Genomic DNA, 15291 nt, shown 5'->3' on the forward strand with positions numbered 1-15291 from the left:
AAAACTGTATCCTACCATAGGTTCAGATCCTTGGATAGTTCTTTTAAAGTTTGAACTAGAATCTGGCATAAATTCATTGCACCCCTGGCATGGGAGTTACCAGCTGCTACAGTTCCCTCCCCTGACATTCCACTCCACTCCATCTTGCTGGGACCACTTGCATGATAAGATGGGAAAATTGACTTAGAATTATTATCTACATAAAGCAAATACTAACCATTTGCCTTGTTGCTAGGCAAACATAACATACTGTATAAGCCTTTACCCTCAAGTCTTCCTTCCATGAAAGTGATATTATGGCTGAAAATGGGCTATCGACTTAATTCAAGCATAGATAGGTAATTTAATTTTACAGGTCAAGGCAAAATGGAGCCTTATCTTGTTTCAGTGTGTTGAATATATATATATATATATATATATATATATATATATATATATATGGATTTCTTGTTCAGTGCTATGAGAAGGGAGTTGCAGGGAAAATCAATCAAGACATGAAAAACATTTTTTAAAATTCTTTTCAACACAACAGACAGTATTATTGTGTTTAAATGAGCTTCAGCAAGTTTGCTACTTGAGCTTAGAGACAGTTAAGACTACTCTCTCCCCACCCTAGATCATTTAGAAGTATTACAATAACTTGGTAGATGTGTTTGCAGTGTCTCAGAATACCTTCCATGAACCTCTATGGACAAACATCACTAATATGGTAACACTAACTTGTCGTTATGTGCCTCTAAATAATTTCCGACTCAGGCTGATCCCAAGGCAACACTATCATAGGGGTTTCTTGGCAGGTTTCTTCACAAGGGGCTTGCCATTGCCATCTTCTGAGGTTTAGATAGAATGTGAGTTGTCCAAGGCCACCAGAGATGTAGTCCCAAACTCAAACCACTACACCATGCTGGTTTTCAACACTATCTATTGGATGAAATAAATGTGTAACTTATATCAATCTACTCATCAGACCAAGGGTGAGACATGTTGATTAGCAGTACATCTATTCTACCAAGAGTGGATCTTTCCCTACACTTCTAATCCAGCTCTCTACATCAGGTGGTGGCAGGACTTTCAGGGTGCAAGAAAGCCATGACTTAACATCCAACTAAACATTAGGAAACAGTTCTTGACAGGAATAACTGTTCAATACAGGCTACCTGGAACAGGCTACTTTGAAAAGTGGTAGATTTTCCATCAATGGAGGTTTTCAAACAGAAGTTAAAAGAAACGTAAACCCTATGAACAATGGCTTAGGGAGCTGAGTATGTTTAGCTCAGACAAGAGAAAATAGACAGGTGATATACTTTTTCTGTTATTGTTACTAACTGAGGAAGATAAGGTTAAGAGGTGACATGATGGTTCTATTTAAATATTTGAAGAAATCTCATATTGAGGATGCTGCAAGTTTGTTTCTGCTTCTCCAGAGATTCAAACTAAAGGCAAAGAGATTCCACCTCAACATTAGGAAGAACTTCCTGACAGTAAGAGTTGTTTGACAATGGAAGACACTCCCTTGGAGAGTGGTGGAGTCGCCTTCTTTGGAAGTTTTTAAACAGAGTCTGGATGGCTTTGATTGTGTATGGCATGGCAGGGGCTTGGGCTGGATGGCCCCTGTGGTCTCCTCCAACTCTATGATTCTATAATGGTATGTTCCTTACAGATCTGGATGTCTATAGTCTTAGTTTCAGCCTTGGAAACCTGCTGGGTGACTTGGGCAAGGCACAGTCTCTCAGCATGAGAGGGTGCCAATGACAAACGCTTCTGAAGCAATTTGCCAAGAAAACCCCATTATAGGTTCACCTCAGGATCACCATAATTCAGAAATGACTTGAAGGCACACAACACACACAGTCTTAGTCTGAGGTTCAGGCTCCTTGGAAAGTCAGTCCTCTCAAATGTGGAATTGAAGGCCTATAGCCTTAATCTGAGATTCTGTTCCATCAAATCTGGATCTGGATATCTATATCTTTAGTTCTAGATTCCATTCCCTCAAAGGTCTAGTCTTCTCAGGAGTGGATTTGGGCATTATAGCCTTACTCCAATTTATAATCTCCACCATGGCTGGGAAAGATTCATCTCTGAAAATGTTGGAGGGCTGCTGCTAATTAGTGACTGCCAGAAATGAGCAACTGTGGGAGGCTGTATTAGCCCCTCTCCGACAAGAGACCAAGAAGGGATGTAATTGCCTCTGCCAAAAAACTAAAACAAACAAACAAACAAACAAAAATCCTGAACTGCTCACCATGGTGTGAGGGAGATTTTTTGCCATGTTTTTAGGCCCTCCATTTAAGGTCTAGGAGAAATCTTTTCCCAAAAAGAAGAGTGATTAGAAGTTGCTTCCAGTTTATGTTTATTTTTTGTTTGTTTTTTAAAACAAGCCTTCCCTGGATCTAAAATAGATCAGCTCCCCTCCCACAAATTTGGGAAAAAATGCCCCAAATCCCTTAAAGGACATTTTAAGGCAAAAGCAGTGTGAAAAAAATTATTTCCTCCCATCACATGGAAGCCAGGAAAACACCCGGGGGGTGTGTGTCTAAAGTATGATGGTTTTTGTCTTCTTAATGTCCTTTTCCTGCAACCCTCTAATCATCTTTGCATGTAACCTAGACTGTGAATCCTGTAGAAGAGTTCTAGTAAACCTGTTATTAACACATACTGTGGCTGAGATCCCATATGGCTGAGTAAAGCATGTTACAGGCAAGACTCTGCTATGTTCCCCACCACCATCGCCAACACTCACCACTGCCCTGAAATAAATATGTTGCTGGTGGACAGTGGGAGGGAATCGAAGAAGCATCTGGCTATACTCCAGCACCAGTGCTGAGGATATCTTCTGCTGCAATTTGCTGCAGGTCATGTCAAAGTCTCAGAAGATGAGGCCACTGGACTGGATCTGGCTTGTAGGGATATATCCTGATGCTTTTCTAATCCTCTCCCCTCCATCAGCATTACAATAGTTATGACAGTACAATGGTAAATCTGGTAGGGAGGTTTTGGGTACTGAAAAAGAAGAAAGGAAATACAAATAACCACAATAACCCTCTCCCCCATGCAAATGTTTGGTGGCCTTTGGTGGACCCTATGTCTGTGTGTGTAAAGAGGAAGAGAGAGAGAGAGAGAGAGAGAGAGAGAGGTAGATAGGAAACTGAGGGATAGGAACAACTCCTCTTATGACTGAGGTCCAAATTAAGGCATCAATGCCACAAGGTGGCAATTTTATGTTAGCGTGTATTGCATTCATAGAATCATAGAGTTGGAAGAGACCGCAAGGGCCATCCAGTCCAACCTCCTGCCATGCAGGAAATCCAAATCAAAGCATCCCCGACAGATGGCCATCCAGCCTCCGTTTGAAGACCTCCAAGGAGGGAGACTCCACTGCACTCCGAGGGAGTGTGTTCCACTGTCGAACAGCCCTTACTGTCAGAAAGTTCCTCCTGATGTTGAGGTGGAATCTCTTTTCCTGCAGCTTGTATCCATTGCTCTGGGTCCTAGTCTCTGGAGTAGCAGAAAACAAGTTTGCTCCCTCCTCAATATGACATCCCTTCAAATATTTAAACAGGGCTATCATATCACCTCTTAACCTTCTTTTCTCCAGGCTAAACATACCCAGCTCCCTAAGTCATTCCTCATAGGGCATGGTTTCCAGACCCTTCACCATTTTAGTCGCCCTTCTTTGGACACGCTCCAGTTTCTCAATGTCCTTTTTGAATTGTGGCACCCAGAACTGGACACAATATTCCAGGTGGGGCCTGACCAGAGCAGAATACAGTGGCACTATTACTTCTCTTGATCTAGACACTATACTTCTATTGATGCAGCCTAAAATTGCATTGGCCTTGTTAGCTGCCACATCACACTGTTGACTCAACTGACCTGAATGGAATACACTTTTGTGTATCATCAGAGCAAACTGTTTTGCACACATTCTAATATTCTTAATTAATTTTTATTTGGAAGCACATTTAGTTGACTCCATAAATTAATTCCAACAAGATTAAGGTAGTTTTCTTTCCAGTCCTACCACACAAGATCAAAAGGACCTCAGTGTTCCATTGGGATATTGATTACTAAGCTTACATAGATGTTATAAAAGCTATCATACTCAGTGTCTTTCTTCCACCTTCACTTACCCAAAGCTTTGGAATTTTATTCTTCCTGCCTTCCATTAAGGTGCAGACCCAAAGAAAATACAAAGGGACCTCCCCCCCTCACTCACTTCCAGGTACCTGGTTATTAGAAGAAGAAAAGGCTGTGAAGTGTAATTGAGAGAATTGTATGACAATTGTATAATGAGGGAGGTCTTTATCCAAGCTGGGAAAAACTCAAAGACGCTGCTCCATGTAAAAGGCTTCAAGAAATACATCTCAGCAGTTGGCACATTTAAATAAAGTCTGATTGCAAGAAAAAGGAAATTGGGACAGATTGCTCACTTTCAACTCCTGGATGGACAGGTATGAAATTCAACCAACACAAAAGATGCATGTGGTTGCCCAGGTTAACAAGGAACCAGTGCGTTTGTGCATTAATTGGCATGAAAACACAAACAAGGAGACTGTTTTCGATACAGAAGAATGTCAGGCTGATCACAAGACAGCGTCCAAGAGGAACACAAATACCATCACGTCAAGCAACAATGAACTCCTGACAGAGATGAATGGGATTAAGCTAAATGGTAAGTCAGAACCTGAAGGCAGGAGATGACAAGAGAAAAAACTCCAGAAATCCAAAATGATGGCAAGTTCTGTTCTTTGACATCTGGTTTGTTTGTCTGTTTTTTAAAATTAGGGATACAACTTTGATGGCTGCATGAAACCTTTGCCAGTGAAACCAGAATGTTTCTGAAACCAGAATGTTTCTGAAAATGGTTATTTTCTCCATCCCCACCACTTTAAATTTAATATGAGATGAGTGAGTTAAGGTAAGTTTTGCATTTATCAGAAGGCAATGAAACACAAGTTGTTTGGCAGGACTCTGTTGCTTTCTTTGTAAAATGCCTAGGGACACTTCCAATTTTTAATTTTAAACAGTTAGGTTGTTGTTAAAATTCAGCTTGCAGGTTTTTTTTATCTAATATTCTGCACAAGTAAATATCAGAGTTTGGGGAAAGCTGTGTTATTTTTTATTGCATGAATCAAACAAATCCTTCCAGTGCTAGATTTTTCTGTTTGCAATAGTCTTTTTATCAAAGGTATGGAGCAAAGTGATCCAAACTGTATTGGGCATCACAATGGCATAGACATCTATACCACTGAGCTCAATGGACTTGGGCTGAAATGCACTACTGAACAAAACCACTCAAAGTATTGTAAACAATAACAACAACATAATATATTTCATTGCTACATACTGAGATCTAAGTGTGTTGGTGTTAATCCAAATGTGCTTCCCAATACACCTCCACTGGGACAGGGCCCTGGATGAGATAGGTGCTGGAGATGAACAAAGTAAACTAGAGCAATCTTAGTTGTATGTAGAGATATAGTAATTGTATACTAATTTTGTTGGAGGAAACCATGAGAGATTTTAGCAAATTTCTTCCTGCTGCAAGAAGCTTATTCGTAGTTCAGGACTTATTCGGCACAAAATTTGCATGTGGTAATTTTGCCTAGAAAATTTTTTTTCTGTGCAGAAAATAGTGTTTTCTGCACAAAACATGTGAATTTTGCTCAAAAATGTCCTGAATAGTGAAGATTATTCTCAGGTCAGGATTCTTCTTGTCAGGGTTGTTTTGACACTTAAAAAACAGCAACATGTTTTTTGACTATGTTTTCAAATATTTTTGAATATTCTTTCCAGTCATAGGTTAGGTAAAATGTTTGGAATGGTTCCTAAACCAAGCTATGCCTTTAGTGACCTGCTTGCCATTGATTGTCTACTTATATTTCAATTATAATCTTTTGTATCCTTTAATCTATATTTCATCTGGTTTAATAAACATAATACATCAATAGAAATCCCACAGCATTTTACCTGACTTCCCTCTTGTCTTTTTTTGTTTGTTTGCTAAATTAAATAAATTAAACAAACAAGCAAACAAAATCTAAATCTGAGTCTTTCCAAGTTGTCTGTGTCAGACAAATGTTTCCATTTGTCTGACTTACTGTCAGAGCTTAGAACATTAAGTATGAAAATTAATTCAATATCTTTAAACATTAGAAACTGGAAAAGCCACTCACTAGTGCAAACACCAATTATTGAAACTGTTTAATTTGTTTGTTTATCAATACAAAATCACTACTTGAGATATTAGTGGTGGGGCTGATTATGCAATTTACAGGGCATGGAACAAAAGTTGTAACTGCTAACCTTAAGAAATCATATTTGTTATTGGTTTCTTCCAAAATACCATTTTTGTGCTTCTAAAGTTCCTTTTCTTCAACATGGAACTCCCCCCCCCCCCCCCAAATGGATTACGATGCCCATCATATTACTGCCTGGGAATAGAGGAAGCTCAACATATCTAGGAATTGCCAAGTTAGGGGAAAAATGTGATCATAGTTTACAATCTTTTCAGTTTAGTTTGCCACTCTGCATCTCTCTTTCCTTTTGACTCTCACCAATACATATACTTCACTCACTCTTCAAATGTTAAAGGTTAATAAGGATAATGGTTTATTTCAGCTGGAGAACATGGATCCACCACTTATACAGAAATAAGCTACAAAACTTAGCTATAAAGTTCTGTCAGGGGCAAAATAGTCAGCCCTGAGGCTGCCCCTTCTGAAAAAGGATGGGGGATGTGGCAATCCCATGGTGCGGCCCCAATCCACTTCGAAGCTGGCTGCAAGAGGAGCGGCAAAGAGCAGCTTCTTTTTGGCTGGCTAAAAGCTGGCTTTTGCTGCCCTGCTGCGGCCCCATGGTGGCTTCAAGGCACTCTGGCAATATGTGGCATATAAACGCTGTGCTGCCGAAGCTCCTTGAAGCCACCTATGTTTGGGTGGCCATCCAGCTTCCTGGTGGCTTCAGAGCACGCGGTGTATAAACACTGTTCTCTGAAAACCACCCCGATTGCATCTTGTAGAAGGGCAGGATATAAATTATTATTATTATTATTATTATTATTATTATTATTATTACACCTAGAAGCAGGCTTTAAAGGGCTGTCTGTTTTGGCCCTACGTGAGTCAAGAATGGTGAATTCTTAATCGAAAACTTTTGAGAGACCCTGAGCATATGCTGAACATTTTCCTGAACAACTGAATCACCACAACCATTTTGTCTCCCCACTGCCAATTCAGAAAGGCAGTCTACACTATATAAATAAAGCACAACAACAACAACAACAACAATGGAGCTCAGATATTGTATGCAAAATGGAGCCACTGATAACAAATACTATTTGTAGCATCTACAGTTTTAATGACTAGATAGCTAAGAAGCCCACTGTTCCCTCAACCTATCTTAATTTGTAATTAAGTATAATTACAATTATATTACATTTATATTAAATTATAATTTTAGTTATAATTAAAAGAGTACCTAAGAAATAGAAGGAGGGAGGTGTGTAAAAACTGGAATGAAAACACTGGCGGGATACATACCGCCATTTAGTACGTATAGGATACGTACTAGGGTTAGGAAGGGGCGGTGCTTCTGCACCCCCCTAACCCTAGTACGTATTCAATACGTACAAGATGGCGGCACCCCTTCTACATGGGCACCGCCATCTTGACGTATCGGACACTGAGCGTCCGTACGCGTTGCGGGCGTTGTGACGTAGCGAGTGCGCCCCTGGCGCCTCGCTACGTCGCAAACGCGACTCAAGAAGAAGCTCCATTTCGGAGCTTCTTTTTCAGTCTGCACAGGAGCCGCGCTGTGTGGAGGCTCCGGCTCCCCCGCAGACTAACCGGCGGCGGCGGCAGACCGCCGCAAAGCGGCGGTTTGTATCCCGCCAATGGAAGGAGTAGAAAGACAGAGATGGTAAAAGAGAAAGAAATGAGGGATGAAGAAAAACTTTCACTAAAGAATTGCAAAGGGGTTCATTGCAGCTCACCCCAGATAATACTACCTAATTTTATTTCATACAATAAGATGCAATAGAAATCACTCCAGAATATAATATATGCAGGCTTAAAAGGGCATTTTGAAAAAGTACAAATAATTGGGGAATACAGAAAGTTATATGAGATCACAAGAAAAATCTATGCAAATTAATATCTTAACAAGTCCCTGTAATCCTCAAGTTAATTCCAAGTTTGGCTCACTGTATAGATGTGCTGAGATAGCATGTTGGCACAAATTTCATGGGAAGAGGGATGAAGAATGAAAGTGTTTCCTTAAAGTGTTACTTCATGGGTACTGTAGGTCAATGCCAGTCCTTTGACCTTCCAGATCATTGTTGAAAGAAGAATAATGTTTAAAATGCTTTACTATTCTTACTGGTGATTTTTTAAATCACATATTAATAGGATAGGACAATGGAAGTAGTTGACAGATGAGTTTCAAGATTCTGAGCCACAGATCTTGAAAAGTTAGAGCTGAATTTTGTTTTGTTTATTACTGTTCTCAGATTTTCAATCCCAGCAGGGCTGAGGGATTTTGAGAGTTTGTGGTCCAAAGAGGCAACTATTCCAAATTCGGCTGCTTCCGTACAGTAAACAATGTAGCAGCCAACTCAAAACATAAATATTCATATCTGTCCTGCAGGACAGTAAACTTGGTACTTACTTTTTTCACAGTCTTGTCTGGTTCTAGAGCAATGTCAGGAATGTTGGCATCAACCATGAGGGAGAACAAGTTCAGAATCAAGTTGGAATACCTACAAAGGGAAGAACGGAGGTGAGTTACGAGAACATCTACAATTTTAGAACGTGTTGGCTAGAGAAGGTGTCAAGCCAGTGTGGTACAAGTGCTGGACTAGGACTTTGGGAGACCAGGGCTCAAATCCCTGCTCAGCCATGGAAACTCTTTGGGTGACTTTGGGCAAATCATAGTCTTAGAGTAAGGCAGTGGTCATTGAATTTATGAGTTTTTCCATCAATGGCAAGGTGAGGACTAACTATGTTTCAAAGATAAGATAGCAACAAAAGGGAGATGGCATCATGTGATAGGTATTGCCAAAGGTGCTATTACCAAACTTCTATGTTGGTTTAAAAGGTATGTGTGATAAAGTCCTACTACAGGCAGCCTCTTCCATCCATGGGCTTGCCATCCACAGATTGCAGCATCTGCAGAGGGCCCTGCTTGGTTCTACCCAATGGTGGTGCATGCACATGGCCACCCCAATATGGCCGTGCATGTATTATGCCATCATTGAAAACAACAGGACTTTAGGTCTCACTGATTTTGTTATCCACGGGGCCTGTGAATATGAAGGGACAATTGTACTTTGTTGAGCCTGTTAGCGTTAAGTTTTTGTTAGTGGTTAGGTATACCCACACATTCTGAATGAGAGAACTCTGGTATTAGGACTGGCAAACATAATGAGCTTTGCTAGCACAGGCAGGAGGCACCAGGTAGATATTTTTAACACTCTTGACCCTGGCTCAGTTCAAAGTCATGGTAGATTCCGATTTCATCAGGGTGGTGAATTCACTCTGGATTTTTAACAAAATTAAAACCATCTATATACAAAGCTCCACAATAAAAGTCCAGAACCTTGAACAGTACCTTAAAAATTCAGTCTAAAATCCCAAGTAGATTCACCACCATATTGATGTGGAGCTACTGGCTGCCACTGATCCAAAGTATAGCATCCTTTCAAATGTCGCTGCAGATTGGACTTCCAAGAGAGGTGATCCAACAGGACTGTTCTCTAATTCATTTTAATGTAATATTTAATCCCAAAGTCATTTATAACCATTAAAGAGGAGAGGCTTGTCAGCTGCCTTGAATTTTCAAATTTACTTGGTGAACTGGCAGTCTTATTAAGTATTGCATTCATTATTTGACTTTCAGTCCTTGTTTGCTTGTTGTTTTGTACAACCGACCCTGTGCTATTTCTCCTGAACACGATACTAAATCTGTTAAATTAGTCGTGAAACCACTTCCATGGTGGCCAATTTGTCATATTTGAGGTAAAAAGGGAAAAGTGTGAATATGAAAAATGTATTTGAGAGAGTTAATACACAAACGAAACTCACGCTGTCGGGAAGCTTCTTTATTATGTCATTACTCTCAACATGGCCAGAAAGGAACCATCAATTACAGGAAAATCGGCAGAAGATTTTTTAGCTAACTGGCTCATCTAGCGTTAAAGGTTCCACATAGGAAAATACACAAGTGTAACCAAACAACAATGACCCTCATGCCAGGCTGCATGTGCATTTCTGACAGATAATCAATTTCTACCATAGGGGAACACAGAAAGCTACTTGCCCTTATAATGTCAGATCATTGGTCCATCCAGTACAATATTGTCAACTTTGATTGGCAGCAATGGTTTCCCAGTTTCATGACATCTTTCCTAGCTTACTATGATACCCACAATATCCCCCAATGGTATCAAATGTAAATACAAACCTAGCCTTGTCCTAGGTTTCCAAATCGGACAAGATCATTGTTTTCATGTGATGGAGGAGGTACGATGGGACTTTTAAAAGATTCCACAATATAAAAGTGGAGAGCAGCATTCTTGTCCATCATCACCATTGCTTATTTGAAATGGAATTCATCAAGGACAACTCTATAATGTTACAGAAATCTATTTATATTTTATTAAAATACTTATGTTGCTGTGTGACCTCAAGTCATCATCTTGAGGTCACACAGCTGAGGATGACACCCTCATGTCATCCTCAGCTAGCATGTTTGGATGATGACAAGTTGGATATGGCTAATATGGTGCTGGTTTTGTGTGCCTTCAAGTCATTTCTGATTTATGACAAGCCTGTCATAGGGGTTTCTTGAGAGATTTACTGCAGAAAGGGTTTGTCCTTGCATTCCACAGAGGCTGAAGGAGTGTGACATGCCCAAGGTCACCCAGTAGGGTTCGATGACCAAGTGGGGATGTGAACCCTGGCCTCCCAGTGTTCTAATATAACATTAAATCACTATACCATAGTGGCTCTCAAGGCTAATATACATATCTTACAAAAAGCTTGAAACTGGGTATTTAAATTAATAAGTCGGTTATCTTAGCAGAAAGAGAAAATAAGTAGTGCTATTGTTGTTGTTATGGTTGTGTACATTCAAGCTGATTTAAGGTGACCTTAAGGCAAATTTACCTGGGCCCACTGCTACTCAACATCTTTATCAACAATGTGTATGAAAGAATAGAGGGCATACTTAGTGAATTTGCAAATGATACCAATTTAGGAGGAGTAGCTAATACCCCAGGAGAGAGAATCAAAATTCAAAATGACCTTAATACATTAGAAAGCTGGGCTAAAATTAATAAAATGAACTTCAACAGGAAGAAATGTAATAGACTACACTTAGGCAGAAAAAATGAAATGCACAGATATAGGATGGGGGACTCCTCTCTTAACAAGACGCCACAGAGCTGGCTATGTTTTACATGGAAAAGAAATGGTTAAGAGATGATACAATAGCCCTGTTTAAGTATTTGAAGGGATGTTATATTAAGGATGGAGCATGCTTGTTTTCTGCTGCCCCTCCCCCCCTTCCAGGAGAAATGGCCATCCAACCTGTTTAAAGACCTCCAAAGAACGAGACTCCACTACACTCCAAGGGAGTGCCTTCCACTGTCGAACAGCCCTCACTGTCAGGAAGTTCCTCCTAATGTTGAGGTGGAATGTCTTTTCCTGTAGCTTGCATCCACTGCTCCATGTCCTAGTTCAGCAGGGGAAAAAGCCTACTCCAGCCTCAATATGACATTTCTTGAGATGTTTAAACATGACCATCATGCCACGTCTTATTTTTTTCTTCTTCTCCAGACTAAATATACCTCATTCCCTAAGCTGCTCCTCATCAGGCTTGGTGGTTTCCAGACCTTTCCCCATTTTGGTCTCCCTCCTCTCCAGTTTGTCACTATCCTTTTTGAATTATAGTGTCTAGAACTGGGCAAAGTGTTTCATATGACCAAAGTAGAATAGAGTGGTACTATTCCTTCCCTTGATCAAGACACTATTCTCCTACTGATGCAGCCTACAATTGCATTGGCTTTCTTAGCTGTTGCATCGCACTGCTGACTCATGTTTAGCATCTGGTCCACCAAGACTCCTAGATCCCTTTCATATGTACTACTGTTGTTTGTCAACATGAATTTATAGGAAAGGAATACAAAACCATAGATGATAGTGGTTATTATCCCATGACACAGAAATTGAATGGAACGTTGGACTTACCTGAGAGACGTCCCTTTACAGCAGAGAAGGTCCGAGCATCCTGATCTCGGGTGGGTCCGCCCACTTGGCTCCTGGCTCCGCCCACTTGGCTCCTGGTAGGCAGGTAGGGAACAAAAGAGACAAAGGGCATGACCGGGGCCCTGGCCCCCCGCCCTCGCGGGCGGAGCTACCCAGGAACCTCAGTCGATTTTAAGCCGAACGTACCCTAGGATTAATGAGGTCTAGAGAAACTTGTCTCCCGCCCACCCGCGCCAGTAGGCAGATAGGGTGGGGAGGATGCTCGGACCTTCTCTGCTGTAAAGGGACGTCTCTCAGGTAAGTCCAACGTTCCATTTAGCAGCAGAGAAGGGGCCGAGCATCCTGATCTTGGGATATAAAAAAGCTGACCAGATACTAGGGAGGGCTGGCTGGCGCGGAGGGCGGATCTGACACTATTCGTTGTAACACCCTCCGGCCAAAGGCCGCTTCTGCCGATTGGAAGAGATCGAGCTTATAATGTCTGGTGAAGGTAGACGGGGACTTCCAAGTGGCTGCCCTGCAAATCTCAGCCAGCGGAGCGTTGGTGGACAGGGCCGCTGAAGTAGCCGCGCTCCTCGTCGAGTGAGCGGTGATGTCCCCCGGCGGCTGTAGGTTGAGTGACCTGTAGCACTGGACTATGCACTGCTTGATCCACCTTGCCAAGGTAGATACCGACACTTTCTTGCCCTTAGAGCTAGGTCGAAAGGAGACGAATAGCGCCTCAGACTTTCGAAATGTGGCCGTTCTCTTGAGGTAAACTTTTATGGCTCTGCGAACATCTAGGGTATGCCAACACTTCTCCAAGTCGGTTGTAGGTCGAGGGCAGAAGGAGGGGAGGACGATGTCCTGAGTGGTGTGGAAGACGGAGTTGACTTTAGGGATAAAAGTTGGATCCGGTCTCAGGAGAACGGAGTCTGGCCTGATGATTAGCAGTTCCTTGCGGACGGAGAGAGCGCCGATCTTGGACACACGCCTCGCCGAAGCCAGTGCTGTCAGCATCAGCGTCTTGAAGGTCAGGAACTTGAGGGGTACTTCCCTCAGCGGCTCGAAGGGCGAGATGGTCAAGGCCTTCAGGACGTGGTGGAGGTCCCATGACGGAAACCTATGTTTGGTCGGGGGCGCCTTGTTGGCGACCCCCTTTAGCAATCTACGGATATGGGGGTGTTGGGATATCCTGGCCGCCGCCTTATGGGGCAGGATGGAGGTGATGGCTGGTAGTTGTCTCTTGATAGTGTTGGGCCGCAGGCCCTGGAGGAAGCCTTCTTGTAAAAACTGGAGCACCGTCGGAACAGAAACCTTGATGAAGTCTTTGTTCTTGCGCTTGCACCACCTTTTGAATGACCTGAAGGTGTATTCGTAGATCCTATTTGTAGATTGGCGTCTTGATGCGAGGATGGAGTCAACCACTTCTGGGGAGTATCCGTAGCCACTTAGCATGTGGCGTTCAATTTCCAGGCGTGAAGCCGTAGCCAGGCTGGGTCCGGGTGATGGATCTGTCCTTGAGCGAGGAGGTCTCTCCTGAGTGGAAGGGCGAAGCCTTGCGACGCCATGGCGAGGATCTCTGAGAACCAGGGTCTCCGCGGCCACGCTGGAGCCACCAGGATCACTTGCGATTTGGACCTGCGTATCCTGGCCAGGAGTTTTGTGAGTAGCGGAGTCGGGGGAAATGCATAGAGGAGGCCCGGTGGCCAGGGGTAGCTGAGGGCGTCCATTCCCTCGGCCCCTTCCATTAGGAACCTGGAGAGGAACCTGGGTGTCTTGGCATTGGCGGGGGAGGCGAACAGGTCCAGGATGGGCTGGCCGAGTCTGTTGACGATGATCTGGAAGGTCTGAGGATGGAGGCTCCACTCTCCTTGATCTATGTCTGTTCTGCTCAGCCAGTCGGCTTTTGAGTTTAGGGATCCTTGAAGGTATTCTGCCTCCAAGGCTATGAGATTGGACTCTGACCATGCTAGAAGAGATTGAGCCTCGATCATTAGTGACCTGGATCTGGTTCCCCCTTGTCGGTTGACATGAGCCTTGGACGTGGTGTTGTCGGTCCTGATCAGGACTGACCTCTGACGGATCGTCTGCTTGAAGGCGAGGAGAGCGCAGTGAATTGCTCGGAGCTCCAGCCAGTTGATGCTGTGTGTTAGTTCCTCTGGAGTCCACTTGCCCTGGGCCAGCTGTGTTCCGCAAACCGCTCCCCAGCCCCGAAGGCTGGCATCCGTGGTGATTTGGACACTCGGGGCCCCCCAAATTAGGCGGCCTTGGTGAACTGCATCGGACATCCACCAGTGAAACGACTCCCTTGCTTCGCTGGAGAGCTGTATCGTCTTGTGTCTCTTGAGGGCAATGGCCCGTTGGTGTGGCAGAAGGAGCCATTGCAGAGGTCTCGAGTGGAATCTCGCCCAGGGAAGGCACTGGATAGCTGCTATCATGAGACCCTGTAGGCGAGTTAAGAGCTGGAGGCTGGGACGCCTGGAGGTCAGGGCCTTTGAGATGGCCTCCTGAATGGACTGGATCCGGTCTGGAGGTAGGCGCACCGTCCCTGCCTGGGTGTCTATTATGGCTCCCAGATGGTGGATTTGCTGGCTTGGGAGCAGCGAGCTCTTCTCTAGGTTGAGGAGAAACCCATGATCCTGCAGAGACCTGAGAATGCAGGTGATGTCTTGAGTCCCCTGTCGCCTGGAGGACGACCGGATCAGAAGGTCGTCGAGGTAGGGATAGACATGCAATCGCTGGGTCCTCCACTTGGCCACCAGCGCCACCATGATTTTGGTGAACATCCTGGGGGAAGAAGCTAGCCCAAAGGGGAGAGCTCTGTACTGATAATGACGTTTGCCATATCTGAACCTGAGAAATCTTCTTGAAGAAGGGTGCACCAAAATGTGTAGGTAAGCATCTTGAAGGTCCAGTGATGAGAGAAAGTCTCCTGGTTGGAGCCCGTCTAGGATGGACTTGAGCGTCTCCATCCTGAACTTTTTCTTCAGGACAAATCGGTTGACCCCCCCTGAGATTCAAGATGGCTCTCCAGGATCCATTC

General features: G+C 43.4%; 1 protein-coding gene across 2 annotated transcripts in view; it reads right to left on the bottom strand.

Annotated features, from left to right (window-relative positions):
* Positions 1-15291, bottom strand: part of LOC149324230 (phosphatidylinositol 3-kinase catalytic subunit type 3) — a 155267-nt gene that overhangs the window by 35432 nt on the left and 104544 nt on the right. For both annotated transcript variants that reach the window (XM_089497916.1, XM_089497911.1), the window contains one exon: positions 8668-8758. In XM_089497916.1, the coding sequence (XP_089354042.1) occupies positions 8668-8758 (91 nt within the window). The remainder of the gene's footprint in view (positions 1-8667; positions 8759-15291) is intronic.

Source organism: Sceloporus occidentalis, unplaced genomic scaffold, assembly GCF_023333645.1.
Source record: "Sceloporus occidentalis isolate IW3139 unplaced genomic scaffold, rSceOcc1.0.p SCAF_1, whole genome shotgun sequence".
NCBI classification, from domain to species: Eukaryota; Metazoa; Chordata; class Lepidosauria; order Squamata; family Phrynosomatidae; genus Sceloporus; species Sceloporus occidentalis.